This window comes from Pseudochaenichthys georgianus, chromosome 10 (genome assembly GCF_902827115.2).
Source record: "Pseudochaenichthys georgianus chromosome 10, fPseGeo1.2, whole genome shotgun sequence".
Lineage (NCBI taxonomy): Eukaryota > Metazoa > Chordata > Actinopteri > Perciformes > Channichthyidae > Pseudochaenichthys > Pseudochaenichthys georgianus.
Window position 1 is genome coordinate 12,314,261 of NC_047512.1, and position 23,903 is coordinate 12,338,163.

At 39.2% G+C, this 23,903-nt stretch overlaps 2 protein-coding genes across 3 annotated transcripts in view; both read left to right on the plus strand.

Annotated features, from left to right (window-relative positions):
* Positions 1 to 8,006: 8,006 nt before the first annotated feature.
* nkx3-2 (NK3 homeobox 2) lies at positions 8,007 to 10,409 on the plus strand. The gene is made up of 2 exons (XM_034093424.2): positions 8,007 to 8,618; positions 9,322 to 10,409. Exons 1-2 carry the CDS (start codon positions 8,246 to 8,248, stop codon positions 9,744 to 9,746), a joined length of 798 nt encoding a protein of 265 aa, XP_033949315.1. The 5' UTR covers positions 8,007 to 8,245; the 3' UTR covers positions 9,747 to 10,409.
* Positions 10,410 to 15,483: 5,074 nt separating this feature from the next.
* The window catches only part of rab28 (RAB28, member RAS oncogene family), a 29,418-nt gene continuing 20,998 nt past the window's right edge, over positions 15,484 to 23,903 (plus strand). For both annotated transcript variants that reach the window (XM_034093611.2, XM_034093610.1), the window contains exons 1-3: positions 15,484 to 15,945; positions 20,598 to 20,694; positions 23,650 to 23,738. In XM_034093611.2, the coding sequence (XP_033949502.1) occupies positions 15,871 to 15,945; positions 20,598 to 20,694; positions 23,650 to 23,738 (261 nt within the window). In that variant the 5' untranslated portion in view covers positions 15,484 to 15,870. The remainder of the gene's footprint in view (positions 15,946 to 20,597; positions 20,695 to 23,649; positions 23,739 to 23,903) is intronic.

The following is a 23,903-nucleotide window of genomic DNA, read 5'->3' on the forward strand; positions in this document are numbered from 1 at the left end:
GGAGAGGACATTCCTGCCTGCTAATGGGGGATAAAACTGACAAACTCAGGATGAAATATTCCCCCATCATTAACACGTTAGGAGGCTTTAATCGCACCTGAACCTACGGGACCCAGAAAGCCCGGAGAGATGTTACGGAAAGAGACTTCTCGGGGAAAAGTTTTCCAACCATTCCTGTGGATTTGCTAAATCTGATTCCTGAAAGGTGTACCTCTCCCAGGTATTTCCTGGTGCTGCAATCCAAGCCTTAAAATATGAACTCTCGTTTCATTTAGCCACCAGGCCTGGCACACAAACAGCGCTCCTTTCACTCACCGATGCCAATTGGAGCCACTTAAGACGTCATTTTATTATGTCGTTTGCATTGTAGTCCAAAAATGATTTTCTGCATTTGCCAAGCAGGTTTCTCGTGCTGAGTTTCAGCAGTTTGAGGCACATTAGAGCGATTTGTTGGCAGCATGTTTTATGTATGAGGTTTCAGCTCAGCGGGGACCTCACAGCAAGAATCTAGAAAGTTAGAGAAAGCAGCAACACAAGTTAGTATCCAACATATATCTGTAAAACTGCTGCTGAAGCACACATCTGGACACATGCTGACCTGATGTGTATGGTGCTTTGAATGGACGTTACATTCTGTAGAGAAAGAAGTGGCGGCTCCCAATCACAAACAATAACACATTTTTCAACTTTCTCTGTCTATCTCCTTTATCATTAGGTTGCTCCGAGTGTCCTTATACACAGTCCTTCAGTCAATAATAGATTAACTAGATAACATTCAGCTAAAGTTTTCATTCAAAACAATATTAACTCAGATTTAACAGAAACATCTACAATATAACTGTATTTATGAAATAATACAACATATCTCAAGACCTGCATCCATCAGTGCTACAGAAAATAAATGAAACAATAAGTCAACTATTTTTGTTGTGAAAATGATAAACATTTCCTGTTGGCTAGTTTCTTGAGGATTTGCTCATTTGCTCTCGTGATACCTTTTCCCATCTTTTTTGCATTTCATTGACTCCTAAACAAATGAGGGAAAACTCAACGAATGAATTGATAATGCAAATGTTCATTGGTTGCAGCCATTCATATCGGGATCAACTTTTGACAGCACTCTCCAGCAAAGATGTGTTTTATGCCAATGCTCTGAGCGGTATCTAATTTTTCTATCAAATGAATCACATTTGTTGCAGCTAAGGTGGGGTTAATACTTTTTATAATGATGGTAGCTTCATCCATCATAACATTTAATCATTTAATTATATTTTCTTTGAATAATCTGATACATTTAGGGGAGTTAAAAGTACGATATCTGCCTCGAAACTGTAGTGGAGTTGAAGTATTATGTGTAAGTAAAGTTCAAGACAGTACAGTTAGGGGCTCTTCATGATGGTACGTACAGGTCATGTGTATTCTGGCACCGGCCTCACTTCAGCATTTAAAATGTGAAAGAGAAAGTGAGTTTGATACAGGACACCAACAACATAAGCCCCCTCACATCCCCTCACTCTGCCTCTGAAGCAGGTCTGCTGCCGGGCCGCTGCAGAGAGCCGGAGAGATGGTGGTTTCACGCAGCTGTCAACTGGAATAGAGGTAACTGTTGCTGGGAACCTCGCAGGATCCTGCCTCTCTGCACGGGGAGGGGTCTTTCCTCTACTGGGGATTTGGCCAGCGCTGAACATAATGCTCCCCCATTCAGCCACTCCTCTCACAAGACATAAAAGTTAACAGGTGTTTAACGTCAGAAGTGTTTCATGTGAGAGTCAGAGAAATAGCCAGCGACAGGCGGCAGGGAGGGGTGGTGGTTTAGGGTCTTAAAGGTTTTTTTTGCAGTATTGAAATATTGCTGCAGTTGAGCCGAGATTTTGATTGACTGCTGGCATCTGAGGCTGGAACAAACACACCAGAGTGCAGGATTATATGTGTTTACTGACCAACATTTTTGGGTCAAATTGAGGCCGAGTATACCAGCAGTGTGTGAAGTTTATAAACTCCAATTTACTTTGGAGTAGAAGTGGCAAATATTGTACCTTTGTATACTGTTACTTTGCACATTCAGATTATATCAGAATATAAATCAGGACATTTGGATTTTGTATAGGTTAAGCTAGCAGTTTATAAAAAGGTTATGGTGAGCTGCACATAAACTTAAATTAAATTGATGAGCAACCCAATTCATATAAAATTATAATCCAATAATATAATTTAAATGAATGTAGAAGGGCTCATTCTGCATAATGCATTTACTACTTTTGGTGCTTTGCAAGTATAGGCCTATTTTATGCAAATATCATTGCGCTTTTACTTTAGTTAGATTTGAATGCTGGACTTCTACTTGTAGCAGAGTATTTCCTGCACAACGGTGTTGCTACTTTACTGCGAACACATCTGAATACCTCTCCAACCACTGCACCTGTCAGAGGTAAATCTGTTTTCTGAAAATATCCAAAATGCAGCTGCAGTCAGTCACTTAAAGAAAAAGGGCCCATATAATATCTCAAGAATTTCTAAATGATGCTTGACGTTTTCATAAGTACATCAACTCTCATGTTGAAAAGTGGTATTTTACATGTGATATTAGAACCCCTGAAAGGGCTTTGCTGCTTTGAAAGACGTCTTTATGAAGGCATGAGTGCAGGAGAAAGGGAGCCGGTCACAGAGACCTGAGCCGCAGCCAAACCCTTTTCAGGAGCTCAGAAGCCTTTCATGATGTGCTTGAGCTGCACGCATTATCTGTTGCGTGCCAGAGGCGGCTGGAACCTCGTTTGTCAGCACAGCAGAGCCGAAAAATAAACTATAAATCACGTCTGCACTATCTACACACATTAATTGGAGTGTAACAGCGGGCTCCCCCCCCCCCCACTTCTGTGTCTGCAGTAATGCAACCATTGCTGGGATGTTTTGAATAGCTTCCAAGAGACGGAACTTCTCCCTGCTTGTCTCTTGCTTCCATTTACTGTATTAAGTGTTCTGTCCCAAGGGCTCTTCCATTTAGTGCTCCATCGCATGCAAGGATCATTTTTCTTTGGAGAAGAGGGTTCAATTGTAATGTAGGGTCTAAAAGCATACTTCAAGCTGGCAGCAACCCCCCCGTCCCTTCCCTTTCCTTCCACTTTCCAATGTTGAGGTTGATTAAGGCTGCTATCAGGGCGGATCTGATATTTGGTGAGAAATCTAGAGGGCATTTTGGGAGCGTTTACTGCAAATGACTCTTGGCAGTGCCCTCTTATGTATTGCTCCATCTGAACACAATTTGGCAGCTATTCTCAGCAAGGAGCAGGGGGGGCTAGTATGGCGTGCTGTGAGCCTCCTTTTTCATACCAGCACGCAAGAAAAAAAATTCAAGACCTGTCATAAACACACCCAGGAGAGAGGAGGGGAAACAGAGACGTTACCAAGGCAACTGGCGTGTTGCTGCATCAGGAGTGATTTCAGTCTGAAACACCAGGTTAAAGTTACAGGAAGAGGCAGGAAAATGGCTGGTGGGTGGAGAGGCAAACGTAATAGTGTAATATGCCATTAAAGTTTATTTCCTTACTGGAAAGGTGGTGGGAATTTCACCCCGGTGTAAAACTGGAGGGGAGCAGACAAACAGTCTGGGGATATTAAGAGGATCGTGTCATTGTAGATAGAAAAAAGCTGAGAAAATGTACCTTTTCCCGGCAAGGCGATTATAGTGATCATCTCATCTTTCCATGACAGCAGGGCAGCTTCCCACCAGCAGAGGGAGACCTCCTGTACAAAAACAGAGACAAGGCCTAATGATGACTGTTGGCACACAAAGGGGGTTTATACAAAGTGTCTTTTTCATGTTCATTTTTCATATTTTTGTTCACAGAAATCCATCTGATACAACTAATCAAATAGTTCCAATGAATTGTCTAACATTCATCGTCATTGAGGTGATTTATGAAGCAGAAATACTCAAACATTCACAGGTTACAGCTTTTCCATTTTCAGGTTTTGCTGCTTTTCCCCTGTAAATAATTTTTTTTGTGTTTTTGAAAATGTTTTACATTTGAAGACCCCAACATATGATGATGTATTGGTCTTTCTTTCTTCTATATTTTATCAGTTAAAAAAAATAAACAAGAATTTATAACAAAAGTAATTGACAGATAAATCAATAATGGAAATATAAGTTGCAGCCCATATGTATTTGTTTTATGTAATGTATTATATATTTTATTGCAAATGTATAGCCAATTGTCGGTTGAAATAATGCTCATATTATACTAAACTACTTTTACTGCTATTATCTCTACTTCTACTAATAAAGTATGAATAATTATTATAGTAACGATGCAACAGCTTAGGTTAAAACACTTAAATTAATACAAAGCTGCAGCATTAGTGGAATAAGTCTGTACTTTTAGTTTTGAGTTTCTATTTCTTGACTTTTATTACTTTTTAAATATTCCATGATATGCTACTTTACCTCTGCACTACATCTTTTGATACCTAGAGAAACTGTACATGAGATCAGTATAAAATCTAGGATCATTAAAGATTCAACATAACAACTTAAAATGAGCTTCACCTTGACCAATTTAAACATTAAAATGGTGCTTATAAATAACTGTAAGAGCTCTTTTTGATACTATAAGTACCTTTTCTTGCTAATACTTAATTATTTTTGTCGCTATAAGTGCTATTTTGATAAACTGTACTAAACGAAAGCTGTATTTTGTAGCTACTTTTACAGCTATTATACGTGAATTAGCTTCATTGCTGCCATCCCCTAAGGAATGAGCACCTGTCGACCTAAGGTAAAACTATGTTTGTTACATTTCTATTTAATTTTCTTCAATATTCCTTGTTTTAATGAAATAATAAGGTCTCAGGAAATAGCCGTAGTTTGCTTCAGAATTTTTTCAAGTGAATGATTACATGTCATTCTCTGATATGAACACCTTACACTGTGATTGTGAATCCCATCACACCCGCAGTGTACCTGTTGTAAATGCCCCTGCAGTTGTCTGAATGAAAAGCAAGCTGCTGTTTACATGTCCTGCCACTTACAGCTACTTACTGCTTATTACTCTTCCTCCCAGTGTGGTTACCAAAACACAGAGTAACCCGTGGAGCTCTGCTCGACTTCACATCGATGGACACACAGACTCACTTTGTTGGGGAATTGGCAGACGGTTGTATTTATTTTCCATATTGTCTTAAAGTAAAGCCCACTGTGTACGGGTCAGTGAGGCTGGTGTTAGGACAAAAGAATGAAAAACTGCATGAAGGGCGCAGAGAAAACAACTTGAACAATACAAGATAATTTTAAAACTATGTCATGTACCACTTGGGTGGAATGAGTAGTTTTTAAAAGGCAGGGTGTGTGAAAATATCCAGATGGTGTCAGTGGTTTGTGCTTTTCCCTTTTCCCAGTCTTGTTTTCTTTGCTTGCGGTGATTCAGGCCGTCACTCAGCTCTGAGACAATGCCAAATCATTTAATTCAATTCATTCTCACAGAGCACATCTCTTAGTACATTGTTTAAACACGTCTTATAATAATCTGCATAGATTCTGAAGTTCTGTGTGTTTTGACCTCAAAGTACAAGATGTCAAAAAGTCAAGCTGCAGAGCTATTTCCAGTGGCCACTAGATGGTATAACGTATGCATGCAACGAGTTTGCACAAGGTGAGCAGCACAGAGGTCGGATTAATTGAATGGCTATTAAAACGTGTAGCCATTTTTTATTCATTTTTCTTATAATGCACATAATATTAAGGACAATAAAGATATTAATTAGTGTAATATTTTATATAGCACGATTTATTTGGAGTGTAAATATTACGAATCAGGTAACATGAGGAAGATAAATGATTCCATTATTTATTTTTACGTGTTCTTATTTTAACAAGTGTTAATGTAATCCGCCTTTAAACGGTCTTTAACCAGCAATCATCACATGAGTCATTCCTAAGGGGACATATTGGATAATGACACATATTTAGACATTTAAAACCAGTTAAAAATCAGATTAATTTGTCTCAGCTGTTACGCAATTTGTTTTCATTCGCAATCGTTTCGTGTGCCAACAAACGACTCAAAAGGCTGATGCATTTTACAATAAGCAAAAACAACAAAATACAATAAAAAAAATCCGTTTTGTTGTCTTCAGCAGCTGATCTGCTGACAGCATCATTTTTGACACTGAGGGGATATTGTTCTCGATTTGAACATGTTTTTCTATACTTCCTAGTTAAAATGTTTTTAGCAGCGAGCAAGATAACCTTAATGAGATTGTAATTATGACTTTTATATTTATAAAGAGGCTTATGATCAAATGCTTAAATTATGTTTTATTTAGTCCTTCGTTTTATTAAACAATACTTGTATCGGTGCAGCACCGAGGTCATCAACCCACTTTCATTCATTAGCCTATTACATACCGCGGGAATCACTTGCTTATGTTGTAGCCCATTAAATCTTCAACAGTAAACAAATGTAACAAGTTCACAGAAACAATTCATTATAAGGAATTAAAATCATGAAAGTTTGTATAGCCTTCAGGATGAAAAAGCCTCAAAGCATCTTCACTGATTTATATAGCCTACGGGTTAAGATAGAAGCCATCAATACATTAAATGATAGACGCCCTATCAACTTATAACATTACCCCATATATGCGTTTAGCCGAGTCGATACTTTTATTAAATATCATTAACAAAATATATTCTGAAGAAGTATTTACATTGTTGATGGTTGGTGACTGAGAACAGTAGAAAAGCAGTGAGATCTGTTTTGTAGACTGACGACGTAAAAAACTGCAGAGGTCACGATCCGGATCCGCAGGACACTTGTTGGTGCACTTAAAACCCGAGGACCGAGCTGTTTCCACTCTTTATATTTAATCAAAAGTAAACATATTTAATAAAAATCATCTTCGGCAATTCGGCCGTTTAAAGATATAACAGGGGATTAGTTAAGCAAACAAGTATTAATACGCTGCGTAATATGGGATCTTAAAAGTTATTATGCTACATATCAACGTCTTTATAGTCAAATATTCTGATTGTAAACATTTCAGTTATTTCAGATGTTTCAAGGTTTCATGTGTCCACAAATATGAATCTGTGCTGCTGCAAAAGCTGGCTGGTGCTGAAAACGAATATGTAGCCTATTTCAATTATTACATTTATATATAAGACGTTAAATACAAGCGTACACAGAAGGTCGAGTTACTGATTTTTGTTTTTTTGAAAATGTAATATTTATATTCAGCAAAAAAGATGATCCGCGCACAGGCTGAGGCCTACCTGGTCATGGCGATCCATGATGCAGGCTGTCAAGGAAGTGACACTTCGATAACTTTAAATGTTTAATACAAACGTAGAAAGAGGAAATCGGTAACAACCTGACACAAATTGATCAGTGCCCAAAATGTTCCAACAAAAAAAATTCCCATTACGCACTGGACTCTCGGCAGACCCGTAGCATGATGATGAGGGGTTGAGTAAAAAAAAAAGGGAAAAGATGACATGTCCTACGATTTATTGTCCTCATGCTGCATTCAAGTATTGCACGGAAATGGAATACACGACTTTCCTGGTTTATTTTTTAACTTGTGTTGCTGCTAATTTTCAGCTTCTTGATCGCGGACTTTCACGCACGGAGGCTTTGCTTTTCTGACTGCGTAAACGTTGAATATTACCAACCCAGAAAATGTTGCACTCTGGCAAAAACAAATCATAAATCATTGATAAAATTCAACAAAAACAGTTAATTGTCAAAAACCAGGTAGAAACACAGTAAGCTCTCAAGTTTTGGAAACACTTTCAGGTGAAATACTTTGTGTGGTTGTCAGTTCAGCCTCCAACTTTTTCTTTAACTTTTTCCCACCCGGTTGAAAGCAGCATGACGTAGTTTACAGTGGCCAATCGTAGAGCGACTTTCATCCTGTCCTGGCCAATAGGAGGCCACTAGGAGTGCCTGTCAGTCACAGGTGAAGGTTGCTGGTAAAAAAAACTAGGTGAAAAGGGCCGGAGACTGGAGGCAGCCCGGGCTGATGGCAGAGCTATGCGGAGGAGCAGCATCGTGCCTGCGGATGTAGCAGAAACTTTTCACGGCTTTTACCGCGGGGATGTGACCAGGAACCAACACTGGAGGGAAAGATTTAAGCGACAGCTGTGCTCCACGGAGGGAGTAGTCTAAAATGTGGATGAACTGACATGTATTGAACCGGTTGATTACACTTAAACTTGAAGAACCGAGAGAACTCCGCTTCTTTGAAAATGGCCGTTCGTGGAAACTCGCTGATGCCTTTCTCCATCCAAGCCATCCTGAACAAAAAGGACGACAGCCGACACTTGCCAGATTTGGACATGTGCTTCTCCAAGACGGCTTGCTGGAAAATATTTGGGGAGATGAACGGAGGATCTCGGAGAGATGATGGGGAGGCTTGTGAGCCTGCGGACCAGAAAAGCTACGACTCGGACTCGGGACTCAGCGATGACAACGACAGCAAGACTCCGGCCGTGTGCAAGTCAGAGAAAGACCGAGACCCTGCGTCTGATGTGCCACAGGAGAGTTTGCAAGAAGAGACGGACCAAGAGTCTGCAGCTGCGGAAAACGCAAAGAGTGACAGTGAGCCCAACAATGCTACGGGTGAGTTGGACTGAAAGAATCCCATGCAACTGATACAAAATAAAGTATGGCACTCTGAATACAACTGTAAAGACTTGAGGAAAGTTATGTTATAAACAGACACATTTGAAAATGTTTTAATTGTAATTGTAATAGTGCAGTTTAATACTGCTCGTTTTTGCAGAATAACAATGATGTTGTTATACACACTGATGCTTGAATAACAACTCTGATACGACATTTTCCACTTCAATTTGAAAACCAAAGCACCAAGTATATTTGATTAATTCATGGCAACTCATTTCCAACACATTTTAAAATCAGAAAAGTGAAACACCCTAAGGTACAAGTGTGCATACTTTGAATCTGCTTGCTTTATGTTTTTAATCAGTCTCACCCAAAACACGTACCTATCTAATTTCAAATCAGCACATGTATTAAAATAACAAAAACAAATCCTGGAATTCACTTGTAGTCTATTTTACATGTATATAGTTGACTTCTGACGCATTTACCAGCACATTGGTCACTTGCAATTCTCGGGCACTATTTTATTTGATTTCTCTTCTGTTCTTCTTGCTTTATTTTGTATTGTTTCATTGTTATGTCTTATATATATTTATGTATGTTGCATTGTTGAAGGAGACTGGGACTTAAACGTTTAACTACATGGTAATACTGTGCATTTGAATCTTGAATCATGTTGCATCTGCGTGTCTCACAGACTCCAGCACCCTGGACGAGAAGAGTCAGGATCAGCCCAAACAGAGGAAGAAGCGCTCGAGGGCCGCCTTCTCTCACGCGCAGGTTTTCGAGCTGGAGCGTCGCTTTAACCACCAGCGGTATCTGTCCGGGCCGGAGCGCGCCGACCTGGCCGCCTCTCTGAAGCTCACAGAGACCCAGGTCAAGATCTGGTTCCAGAACCGCCGGTACAAGACGAAACGCCGCCAGATGGCCGCCGATCTCATGGCGTCGACTCCGGCTGCCAAGAAGGTGGCGGTGAAGGTCCTGGTGCGGGATGACCAGAGACAGTACAGCCCGGGAGAGATCCTGCGGCCCCCACTACTCTCCCTGCAGCCCTCCTACTATTACCCATACGCCTACTGCCTCCCTGCATGGACACTCTCTGCATGTGCGGGGAATCAGTGAACTACGTGACTGTATTTATTCCTTTTTATGTTTTATGACCCCGGAAATCAAACAAACTCTCTTTCTGACAAGAGGACGAGACCAGATGGAGACTTTTGGTCTCATGGTGCTTACCAGGTCTGGGTTCCCAAACGTCTTTATCACATCCTCAAATACTTAAACAAGACTCAGGCTTTAATTAAATAAGAGTCTGTTCCAAGGAACCCCGCTGAAGAAGACATTTCGATGTAGGCTTTAAATCACAAGACTTTGGACCTGATGTTTAAATGTTAACCTCTGAAGAGTGACATTAATAACATTAAAGTGTTCCTATTTTTTCTCGGGAGCCCCTCAAGGACCTCTGAAGCCCCACGGACCCCCCCTGTGGGAACCAGCGGCCTGATAGACTGTAAATGTCACCTTATGTTGGTTTATATTTTACATGCGCCTTCCTACCTCTGCAGTGATTGGACATAGGCATATTCCATTGACTTTTCATAGAACTGTCTCTGTTACAGGTTGTGTTTTTTTTTCTTGCTGTGTTTATAAAGGTAAGATATTTCAGCACTTTGAGCTATATACATTACTTTAATGTAAAATGCGTTGTAGTGTGTGTCAGACTGAGAGTGGGCGGTCACTTGTGATAGGCCTATTCGTGATCTCGTGGTACAGGCTATAAAACCGACCGACTTCTAATTGTTAATATTGTTCTCATTGTTCTAATTGTACATGTGTTATTTGTGTTAAGATCGAAAAAAACATTAAAAACATATCAGACATTATTTTTATTCTGAATCTGATTTTATTTTAAGATCGTAAATTACTAATTGTAATATTGGGACAGTCGCGTTTTTTCTGTCCGATTTTACGAACTAACATTGGATACACTACTATAATTAGACAACTCGGTGATAAAAAGAAAAATGCAATTATCATTACTCAGTGCTGAAAATACTATCTCTGCTACAACCTGAGTTTTAAGAAGCCTGGCTTTATTGTAAAAATCGAGACAATCGCAATGTTTTTTTCTGACTAAAAAGCCTCGGTATAAGAGTGAAATTGGAGGTTGGTTCAGGACATCTTTGTGTGTTTTTGACCAAATATACAACAAATATACGTTTATCGATGTTTTTCATATCAGCTTTATCCTGCGCATTGTTAGGGTAAAACGTGTGGATTTTTACCAAAGCTTTTTCTTCAAATACCAAAACTTCCATATGAAGATTCCCACCGTTGGGACTTTGGTGTCCTCTGAGCCACTATGGCTTTTCCCCAAACACACCTGTCAAACAATGATGAATAGCTGTGTGATTCCCGAACAGGGCAAACTGACAGCTATACATTTAGGGCTGCATGTCAACACAAGGAGAGGAGTATTCCGAGGTTAAGGAGGCCCATGTCACTGCCCGTACATTTCAGTCAAAGAAGGAAGAGTTGGCACATCGCAAACAATATTTTGTTGTCAACTGGCAAATACTTTAAGCTTGTCTCTCTACTTTTAGGCTTAATACTGCAATATATTACGGGAGTAGGCTATATTGTATTATGTATCCACTAATAGCTTGGATGTTAAGTCAGGGTCAATGTGGAGCATGCCTTATCAGCCATCCATCTTTACCATTAAAGAATATCTACTGTACAACTCGTGCAGTGCACTCTCACAGTCTGTGGGAGGCTGTATTGTGATAAACGTGAGTAATACGAAGAAATTAAATGAATCACAATTTGTACAACACCTTGCATACGATGATAAAAAGAGCATAAAAGTACCAACGATCAAAACTAACAATAGGGCCATTCCTGTGGACCAACCATGAGAAAGTATTTCCCCCCTGACAAAACTGCGCAATGGCAATCCGGTTTTACGCACCAACATCCGGGCATATGTTAACCTCTATGGTGTGGTTTTTGGCTAATCAGTGCCCCATCTTCTTTAATCCCATATAGAACATCATAAAAGGCGCCTATGTCCTAACATCAGATCTACCTGCATGTGGAGATATCTGATATAGAGAGATATTTCGCGGTTGTTTTTCCTTACAACCTTCGATCGCTGAAATGCAAACACCCCCATAGGTGTACATTCCCCGTTACTTTTTTTTCCTTCCTTCATTGTTTACGTGACGCGCGTGGGAAATATAGTCTACTTACTTACAGGCTGTGATTGTAAACCATTTGTTTAGGGTGTATTTCACCACCTGAAAATCATAGGGGAACCCAGAAGATTTTTTTTTATTATTTGCAACCTTTTTACGTCTGCTAAATGATTTATGCATTGAGTGTACGCACAAGTCGCTGATTTTGTCTTTATTATTGTTCAACAGTAAACAACAATCTCTACATTATTTTGAGTATTTTCTTTTTGGAGCATCACTTTTTTATTTTTGTGATTTCGAAAAGACAACTCTGCTTGGTTAAATTATGATTTCCCAAACAGAATTCGTGTTCACCTCGTAAATCACGATTTCGTTGTTCTTCGATTTATCTGGAAATGACTTACACAAGCTGTTCCTTTCTGGCCTGAACTGATATGCTTCTGTGAGATGCTTTAACCCCGCAGTAATTATTTTTCTTCTGCAGAGACTCTCCACAGTTGATATTGATTATAGAAAACTGGCATTTGCAACAGCTGCAGTTTATCACCCGGATCCTCTTTTTTACATAATGGTTTGCATTTGTGGGTTTTTACGGCGGAGCGAGCACAGATTGTAAAATGCACTGATGTCTCCTTTGAACGTCACTCCCGGTTAACCACCAGATTAAACTGTAAAACAACTCAATTTTAACAAAACTTTAAATATCGTATCCTTAATTATGTACGGTTGGGGTTGATTTGCTTAGGCCAATTTCTGAATTTCCTTTTTTCAAACTATTTTTTAAATGTATCATTATGGTAGTCTATTATGATATCAGAACACCAGTGTCTAAAAATGCACTACCAAATGACAGATCCCACTAAGAATTGTTTTTTTATATGTAGCCTAAGGCTTAAACAAATGCAATAATTCAACCATAAATAACCGATATTTTGCTTTAAGATATTTATTTTTAGTAGCAGGAATCAATAAAGGAATATTTCTCTCCCTGAAACTTAATAACCTGAGTTCTAATTTCCTCAACCTGATCATATGTAACACACTACCAATCAAATACAAATATGCAAAGTTACTACATTAAAATAGATATCTAAAATATGTTTAAATTCGTGCCACAGGTCCCTTTTGTTTGTTGTTTATTTTGGCCCATGCATATGTTGAATGTATCCATGGCCTAATTTAGATTAAGCCTTATATTGCCTTTATTTGAATCAATGTTGTTCACTAATATTTAAAGTACAAATAAAAACTGAAGAACTTGTTTCATTGTAAAAGCTCACTGAAACAACATTGGGCGTTTAAGGCACTATCTAAAATATTGTAATTTAACTATAAAAATGATCAGAAAATAGCATTTTTGTAAGCTATTTTCACAGCTTCCATGAATTTTCGTGCAGCAATTTAGCTTAATATGTAATAAAGCCTTCTCCATTTATGCGATACAATGACTATCCAAAACCCATGAGATGAAAATAAGTCAATTGACAGATTTTTCCAACTGCTGTCTCTCTCTCAATTTGCCTTGGTCATTTCTGTCTACAACCTTTTTGAAAAAACAATTAAGCTTAATTTCCCTTCAAAGCTTTGTGTCTGTTCAGAGTTAGCTGTCAATCACACCCTCATGTTGGAGCCACTGACCTACCAGTCTCTGCCACCTGCTTCATGGCCCAGGTGCAAATTCCTCTGCTTCCCTCATGCTGCAGCGACATCCTCCCCTGCAGAGCAAAGAGAGTGAAAGACGAGGACCGTGATTCAACTTTTGGCCTGTAAAACACTGCAGCTATAGCATTTAGACGGGAATCTTACAACACATATAACGTAAAAGCGAGTAACTGAGCGAGGAGTCAATATTAACACTAAACATATATGTAGTGGACTTTAGGGCATTTGAAGTAAAAAGGGTTAAAAACACAGGAATATTTTTTATTTTTTACGTATAAACAAATACAAATACAGGAGATCCTCCAAATTATTTTTAATATAGATATTGTTCTTGGGAATACTTGTGTCTTAACTCTCCTTTTGGACAGATTCTTGTTTGTTAAGACTGTTAGAGATCAAGGTCATCAAGGATCACAATGAAAATCCTCTCATTTGCCTCATGTTTAAACATTTTATAAATACAAACATGCTGCATTTTCAAGTCATTTATATATGACAAAGGTGTATCCTTGTTGTTCCTTAATATGATGCAATGTATCTTCTGGACTCCAAACCTAAAAAATAACTATGTACTGTGATCACAAAAATGGAGAATAAAGTTTCTCTTGGCAATAGGTCGTGGAGAAACTAATTCAGCCTTGAAACGTGATTCTTTAACTACAATTTGTTCATGTTTATGTCTTGAAATAATTGAGCATAATTGACCATTACTCCAGAGAAAAATGTCACAAAAATAATTATTTAAATGTTCTGTCTTTGCATTTTGTCTGAGACCAATGTTACATTTTGCCAATAATAGTCATACATCATTTGGTAAATACATCAGTGTGTCATCACATTACACAGCTGGTAAGATATTCTTCTAAACTGTGGTGAGACTGAGCTGTGAATTTAGCTGTGGAAAAATTAAATATGTCCGTCTATCTATGATTAAGAGGCTTTAGGAATAACTTTAACCTCATAATAGTTGATGAACACTGCAGACTCTATAATGATTTAAGAGGTAAAAACCTAAAAGGTGGATTTCAGTGTGTGATGGAGATCTTCAGACTTTAGATCTCTGTTTTCATAGCCATGCAACTTTTGATTCACTTTGACATGACATATAGGCCTAGTGCACGTGTGTGAGTGTGTCTGTGTCAACACAGTGAAAGCATTTTGATGTTGGAAGCACATTATACATCTTCTATATGTCAAAATGGGGTTTCAGATATTAATATATTATCATATTTATTAAACTGTATTACTAAAGTCAATGAGACCATGTATGTGTGTGTATTTGTGTGTGTTTATGTGTGTAGCCTATACGTGTGACTGTCTGTCTGTCTGCCTGTCTGTCTGTCTATTTTTTAAGAGAGAGGCAGAGAGAGAATTGCATTCAATATAAAAAAATATATATAAGGGTATCTCCATCTTTTTATGAGACAGAAAATGGAGGCATTGCAGCAGCAGAAAGTATGAAATAAATACATAAGTGCAAGAAAAATAAAACAAAAGGTAGTTTTATACTTAAATAAAATAGAAATTTGACAGTGACAGTGCCAACCTTGATAATCACTGGCCATGTAGGACAGATCAACATATTTAAAAAAACTGATCATATGTTTTTTTGTTTAAACTTGGAAAATAATTAACCTGACAGTTGTCAATAAAACTAGCAGAGTCAAAAGAAGCCCCTATTTAAGTAAGCGATAAAGTAGGCAGAAAACATCTTTCCTACATTATAAATGTAGGAGTAGTTGAGCTATTTTTATTGCTGTGTAAACGGTTACCTCCTTTAAACACTTTTTAGGCAGATGTTTTTATTCTTTATTTTGGATCACATAGTATGTGTAATACCTTTTGCTCAGTATAATCTATTTAAGTGACCCACACAGAGCAAACAAACCAAGGTAAAATAAAATAGCCTACTTAATAAATAAGCAAAACTGCTTTGAGGTATTTCTGTTTTCATATTCACACGTTGACCTCTGTTACCACGGCAACGGGAACGCGTCACACAGGACTCAACCACGCCGCTGGTGAATTTGGGTTTCCGGTTCTGATCGTTTCCAGTCAAAGCAAAAGGCTTCATGGCAATACTGTAAATATTTACAAACTGAGAGTGGCCTCCGGTTTGTTTTTCGGTTGCTGTTACCCTCCGATTAACCGAAAATTAGTGGAGGAAGCACATTGCGTGAGTGAGTGGATCATGCCGAGTGGAGCAGTGTTGTGTTAGTTGAGTCAAAATGGCGTCTGCTGCTTGCCCACTCAACAATCGTTTAATCCATTTGTGATTACACTAGTGTCATAATAACATCCAGACAACCTGCGACGGTGTTTTTATTCTTCTAGTGTTTTCCTTTTTTGTTTTGCACGCTGATAAAGTCGGAGCACATTTCAGCGTCATGTCGGACTCGGAGGAGGACAGCCAGGACAGGCAGCTTAAAATTGTAGTGGTTGGAGACGGTGCTTGTGGGAAGGTGAGACCGTCACAGACATATTCAACGCACACATACTGAAAGTAACTACAGATACAGTCTAAATTCAACAAAGATAGTTGTGTTTTATTGTCTGTTGTTGGACGACAGCAGGCTTCTGTTTACGTTGCTCATCCAACCGCTGCAGTCTTCCCAGTCACCATGGCGACTGACGCTATGTAGCTTAGCTTGCTAATGCTAACAACATCCAAGGCTACAGGCAACATAGTTCGATATAATTAGCGAACACTTGGTTTGTTTCTTACACTTTACGACACAGGGAGACTTGTTACCTTTATCTCATGTAATAGTTGTTTAACAACACAATACGCACTTAATATAACTCATGTACGTTGTCTCGAAAATATCAACAACATGTAATATATTAGCTCAAATGCTCCATGACTCCTTAGACAAAATCTATCACTAGAATCTGACAACATCAGTTAATGTCAAGTCAACCGTCCCGAATGTGCAATTACTGCAGCAGGAAGCATAATATCATATGAAACAATATAACATGGATATCCAGCTTTTGTAGACAATTGTCCGTATGACATTAACTACTCAAAAGCATAGGCCATAGTAACATACAGCATTATAGTGCATGTTCCCTTTTATTACTCCAAGTTTATCACTATCAACAGTTCAACAAACATTAATTGTGATACTAGCAAACAAACAAAACACACAATTTAATTTACCTACATTTTACTTATTACCCTTGGAAGTCTTATGTATACAATTATAATAATTGTTAATAGCTCTAGGGACAGGCAGGGAAAGATAGCAGCAAGGTTAATCTCAGTCAGAGTTTGAGATGGTTGAATTAAGATATGTCAACTAATTTATCAGTTAATGGTCAGTAAAAAATAGCCATCTTTGATATTTCAGCCTCTCAAATATGGAGATTTCCTTACATCTCTGTTTTATTTCATATTAAATTAAACAGCTTTAGCACTGACAAAAGAAGACCTTTAAAGACATCACCTTGGACACTACTTTCTGACATTTAATAAATTGATGGGGGAATATGGTTTCTCAAATTAAGTTTTGGACTGAAAAGTTATTCAGTATTAATCACAATGTGTAATGACTGCATGATAAAGTAAAGATGAAGTCTGTATAAATAAATGTTTCCTAATTCTGTTATACCTTTGTTGACGGACATTCTCCCACCTCTAAGATAGAATTAATGATTTAAATGTGGCACGTTTTCTGGATCTAAACCTATTAGGTCTATCCAGTCCTTAATCCACTTTGGATTTACCATTGAACGTAGTTGTACTCTACGTGCTGGTGGGGCTGTGGTTTATAGTAACTAAGAACATAGACTTACACGGTGGAGAAATTATATGATGTTGTTTCGTTATTCTTTTCAAACTTTCTCATCAAAAGGGGCCGATTTTAGTCAACCCAAATTAATTCACCACTGATGTATTGCCTGCTTTGAAATTGTATGAGAAATTACAACAGGGTAAGCTTGAAGGAAAACATAACAACATTCCCTAGATTATTCAAATAAAATGCATCTTTTAATTGTTTTAAATTGGAAATATAGCTGGATGATTAATTGTCACAGTCCCCATATTTATAGAACACTTTGGGACTGCAGCTACTGCTCAATTCACTTGGGCTAAAACACTGCACTGTGCAGTGTTTTACAGAGTATGACAGTTTTTCAGCCTGGCTCTTGCAGCTGGTGGTTGTTTTCCATCAGTGTACCTCTTTTCTCCTGGCCAAGCACCCCCTGTATGCATTTGGCTCCAGAGTGAGGCCCCATTTAAGAAAATTATGTCTGGACAGCCCATATGAGAAATGTTTCTGTTTTCTCATTTGATAGATTACAAATAACAAAGTGTCATGTGTGAAGACTGAGTTTTATGACTGTCTGAACTTTGAACAAATATAGCTAGGCCTTTAGTGCTTTTTTTCTCTTTGCTAAATCTACACGGGCTTTATGACTGCTGTTCCCTTTCAGATCTACTGGACTGGATCCTGAGTGCGATAATGATGTAGATTAAATAAACCTAAATTACCTCCACAACAGTGGAATATTTTCCTACTCACACCAAACAATCATTTTCAGCAAAGCAGGGAGGTTGTCATGACAATTTAGCTATGGTTCTTCTTCACTGCATCTCAAATCCTCGAATGTAAGGCAGGGACGTCAAGTGCTTTCAACTACACATCCCCTTTCGTAACTAATCTCTCCTTCCTTTGGGAGAAAGAAAATGAATGTAGCAGTAATAGTGAGACCCAATGAGAAAAATGAATGTTCTCATTCTGGAGAGTCGACATTTTCTTTTGGGGGAGGGGGGTGAAGAGAACACACACAACTCAGTTCCCAGTAGATACGCTACATTAATAACCCTCCTCACACTGCTGCCAGGTGTCAGCTCGTCACTGTCTGAATGACTTACCTGCTTGTCTGTTTTGGGCAGAAAACAGGAGCCCTGCCCCCCATTTTGAGTAGGCACCACTGACTGACATCTTGAATGCCGTTTCCCCCCTTATTAATGTCAATTTGCTGAGCAAATTGCAATCGGATCAGTTTTTCTTGGACAGCAGTTTCGGTGGTATTTTTGCTTGTGGTTAGTTGTCCATTCAGAAATATAGGGAAATGTGGGAAGGCAAGATGTTTTTTAAATTTGGAGTTGCACATTTAGCCAGGCTCGTAAGGTGCTGCGGGGAACTTACACACAGGCCTATTTTGTTAGAAGTCACTGAGTTTTCTGAATATTTGCTCTTTAAAAAGGCTCTTTAGGTGCAGGTCCTGTACATTAACGGATGCTGCTTCCTAGCAAGTGTAGTCGAACTTGTCAGCAATATACCAACATTTATATCAGTCTTCACTGTAGAGAATATAGAGAAAGCTGAGTGCAATGTTGCAAAAGTGCACCGCATCTTGAGTTGCATCACATGGAAATGGTCAGCTTGCCATCTTTTTTTCTCTCGTAGTTTCTTGTTTCAGTATAACTTCCCCCGTTTCCCGGCATCGGTGTCATTGGTGACCCTGTGCTGTTCTCTGTTGGAGTGTCAGGATTACGCCAGCTTTTACATTGGCTGGTTAGTTCCAATTGTACGTTGGAAAAAAAGGACTACGCTGAGGGAGGAGAGCCAAGCTACTGGAATGCCAAGACAAATGGCCCACTAGGCCAACGCGAGCATGTGGAATACATTTTTGCTGTCCGAGCTTGTTATTCCTGTGTTGTCAATGTTCGTTTGGGCTACTTAAATGGCCGATTTGCTCCTTGTTGTGTCAGTCACCTTTATTAATTTTTCAGTCACTCTTGAGCATGTGACAGGCTCGAAATGCTGAGATTAAATCAAGTCTGTAGGTCAGTGAACTTTTAAAAGAATTGGATGGATAAAACTGCAAAAAAGCCGCTGGTAAAGTCCAAGATTAAACATTTCGTAGGTTTAATTCAAATATGAAATGTCATTCCAAGCTGGCATAAACGTAAAGCTTTAGTAATAAAGTTGACTCCCACAATGACAAAGTATCCTAAGGAAGCCAAAGATACTATTATGTACTTGAAGAAGATATGGGTCAACCATGGTACAGGTTTGTCCTTCATAAATTAGCCTGTGTCCGCCCTAAAGTTTTATTTGAAACTTTGTTTGGCTAAACTTAAACTACCTTTGCCTAAATGGAGGTAGATAAGGACATTGGCTCAAGTGAAGGTTTACTGGATTGAAAGAAAGAATTTAGTTTGAGATCCTCTCTAACACTCAGTGAGTGGCAAGTACCACATTAAAATGCATTTGCTGCCACATGAACACTCAGGGAATCCCATTGCTTCACTTCTCTGTTGTGTTTATGTAAGCATACTGCTCTAAAGATAGCTAATAGACATTCAGCACTTCATTTTTTCCCTATCCTCATCCATCAAAATGAATTATACTTGGCATGTCAAGCCTGTGCTATGAATTCCCATGGATTTCAGGAGAGATCCTAACATGCTTTTTCCCCCCCTCCTCAAACACAACAGTGACAGTGATGGACGCTTTATAATTTGTGGCAATTATTAGGTCTGCAGTCTGTAGACATGACATACCCCGGCACCTGTTTTTGTAATTCACGTTGATTTCACTGTCACAACCGTGGCTGGGGAGCGAGACGGAGGGGAGGAGGCAGACAATTACATCAGCGTACCTTTCAATCAATAACAACGGTTTTGAAGGTGCCCCGAATGGATTTGTAATAATGAAATGAATGTCCTACAGGTCATTCTTAAAGGTTGCGACGCATAAGAATTATGGCTGCACACAAGTGTTGTCATATGATAAATTGTATTTTTAGAAATATTGTGAAAAGCTTTCTTTGGCGTTACCGTTAGCTCAGTTTGAGTTATATCAACGTTTTCCTTCTTCTGCTCACCACCGAAAGTAACCCTTTTTCAGGAAGTCTTTTAATATACTGTATATTTTCTCTGGAAGGCAGTATCTGCTGCAGGCTATGCTGCGATTTTGCTTTGGTTTTTATTTTGTGTGAATATTTGTTGTTAACCAAATACTATGCACTGGATTGAGGTATTTTCTTTTAAAAACACTTAACTCCTGTAAATGACTTAATTATTTTCCTGTTGATCGCTGAGGATTTAAGATTGGTGCACTTTAACCATGTCTCTCACGTTGTCTCTCTGTTTCAGACATCACTCGCCACCAGGTTTGCACAGGAGGCGTTTGGGAAGCAGTACAAACAAACCATCGGCCTGGATTTCTTTCTGAAAAGAATAAGCCTTCCAGGTGAGACACCTTCTAATCTGTTGGGAGCGCTCGCCTGTTCGCAGACTCAGCACAGACACGCGTGTTGCACAAGCACGTAGTGGCAGACTTGTTCATTCCATAAAATACTGAGGATTTAGTCCTTGGTAAGTATCTACTTAGACGGACGGACTTTACTGTTTTTGTTTGTAATACTGTAAAATATACATTATGTCAAGGTTTTCGATGTTTGTGTGTACTTTACAAAGTCAGAAAGTACCAGTCCAGAATATGAATTCAAAGTCGGACAAAGAGGCCTGTTGTTCCAACATCACTTTCTGTCATATTTTAATTTCTCATATTTTCTGGCGCTGTTCATGTTTTCTTGTCCTACCATTTCAAGGCAGAGTTTGTTCTTCAGGTTAACTCTTGAATGTGTCTATTCTGGTAGCTCCTCATTGTAGAGTGTCTGCCACTTCTCAGGCTTATTCGCTCTGAAAGCTCTTCTCTCCAGAGCAAACAGCACACTTTTGAAAAAAAACTCCACAAGGCCAATGTACAGCTTATGTAGGGCGAGCCTAGGGCGAGCCTTGCTCATAATTCGGTGGCACCGTACAGAGTAAATACATTAACATTTCACTGATCCCCAAGTTCAACCGATCTTTGTCCTGCACCACATAAAACATTCATGTTCCTATTTGTTTATGTTGAACCCGCAGAAATAAAGCCACACTCTGTGCCCCCCTTAGATCTGTAAAATAAATGTTTATTGACTAATGCTATATTTAGACGAAAGCACTCAATTTTCACTTCCTACCATGTGAAATGGGGATTTTCAGCATTTTGAAATGGCATTTTGAAAAACTCTGCCAAGGCCCTAAGCTGCAGAAATCTGCAAAGTGCCTCCATTCTTTCATTACTAATAAAACAACATTAAGCAAGGGCAAATTAAGTGCTAAAAGTAAAAGTTATGCTGATTTGTGAGTTGGCTGAAGGATTGTATTTTGATTTTGTGTCAGTTTCAGCTTATGAGACTTAGGAGAACTAAACCCCCAAAAATGTTGTGGTGGATGAAAAGAGCCAACCATAAGCACAGACCGGGCCCAAACGTCTTAATGCAAACTCGAACAAATGCTGTTAATGGTTTGACTTCTCTTTCCAGTCAGTTTCTTTCCTGAAAGGGCTCTACTGACAGTGCTGAACTGTAACCTTTGTTCAAATATAGCGCACGTATCACCGGGGCAGCAACAACACTGGGTCCAACAGCGGAGTTGTTAAATGGCCCATTTTCTGGGGAATTGGGTGTTGATGAGCTGATGAAGAGGAGGGTGGCTCTGCGAGCTGGGTGGTCCCAAACGTTCGTTAGGACCTCCACCCTGCCTTGTATCGGAGAGGTTGTGTGGCTCTCCGGGTCTCTATGGGGCTGTAAGGGTCTTTTGCAGCAGGGGGGAGAGTAGCCTTTAGCCAGGGTTGGCCCCTCTCACCATGAAGGCCCAGCTTGTCAAGCTTAATGTACATTTTCCAACGCGGGGAGAGGTGAGGTGAGGCCGACTGGCACACAACAGCCTCCTCTGTGTGTGCTTTTATAACAATACCTCTTCCAGATGTCTCTGCCGAACCAATGAGCTACAGGCGGTGAAGGGGATTGACTTGAGGTGAAGTTTACTTTAGAAATCCTCAAACTCTCTGGCGCTGCTTTGTCTGTGTCCATTTCACGTCACATTAAGAGGTCAATTAATTGTCAACATGTGTTTTTTTTACCCATTAACCTTGTTATCAGTTTTAAGGTTCATCGCTTGGTTCCACAGTTGCACATTCTGGAAATTGGGACATTTGGTCCAGTAATCGAGACACGGAAATAAAAAGCACGTTGTGACTGGGAGATCATTTAAAAATAAGTAAAAACAAAGTAAAAACAATCACTTTAAAAATAAATATGACATTTAAGTGCAAAGCATAAGCAGAAAAATGTCAGCACTGTGGAGTCAGCGTGAATCTCTGAAACATAAATAAAGCCAGTGTCCCGGCCTGGAGGACGGGTCTCTACAACACCAAGGAGCCGTTATGCATCGCACTCCTCAATGTAGCTTTACATTGACACTGTATAGTCTAGATGTAGTGACTGTGAACCTCAGCGTTTCCTTCCTGTAAAAAGGGGTCTCGTGAAGGGGTGAGTCGTCCAGCCGTGTCCACAGCTCCCCATCACACCAACATAAACTCCCCGCTGTCTGGTCCACCCTCTTTTTGACATCTTTTTTTTTTTCAACCACCCCTTTCATTTTCCAGAGGAAGAAAATATTTATTTGGATTTGGTTTTTGTGCCCGTCTTCCTCTCTCTCTCTCTCCCTCTCTCCTTTTTTCTCTTTCCTCAGGCATAGGGACAACAGTCTCCTATTCCTCTCGTTTTGTGTTAATTATTGCTATTTTCCTTAACAGCACATCATTCTCTTCACTTTCCTAACTTGGCAGGATATGGCACAATGCAAACAGCTCTTCCCAGGCTAATAAGAAGTCACGCTTTTTTCTGCCTGTGTATTGAGCGTGTTTAAATTAGAGGGTAAGCGTACCTATTCCTCCCCCTCAATCTATGGGCTGGATATTCTTGGATGTGAGGTGTGGGTGACCTGCCAGGCAAAAGCGCTTAGCATGAAATATTAATCGATGATTTATTGTTTCTATTATGTATATCAACAATGTGGACTTTTATTATAGAAAATCGCTCGCCGCAATTCCAGTAACAGCTGACTCTCTATTTCTTCAGGATTATGAGCTTTGTTCAAATAACATGTTAATGAATAAAAAACACAAACAACGAATGGAAACTGAGAAATTGTAGCATTATTTCTTGTTTTGTTAAATCTTTTTAATCATTATTGGAAAAGAGCATTTTCAAACAAGACATTGGGAATTTGACACATGAATGCCTTCTTTATACAGTAGAGCTGCATTATGAGGTCTTTTTGATATATTAAGTGTTTTTTCTTTTCTCCTCTGTAGGAAACTTAAACGTGACCCTGCAGGTGTGGGACATCGGAGGCCAAACAATAGGAGGAAAAATGCTGGATAAATATGTATACGGAGCTCATGTAAGATGACACGCACGCTCTCTGAACTTCAGAATCGGATTCCTCCAAAAATGAACATTCTTTGTGAAGTATACTCGGATGACGGTCTAAGAAGAATACATTTCTTATTCGCTATTCGTCCTGTATTGGTGACCGTTCGTGCTTATTAGTACAGCCACTCCCTCC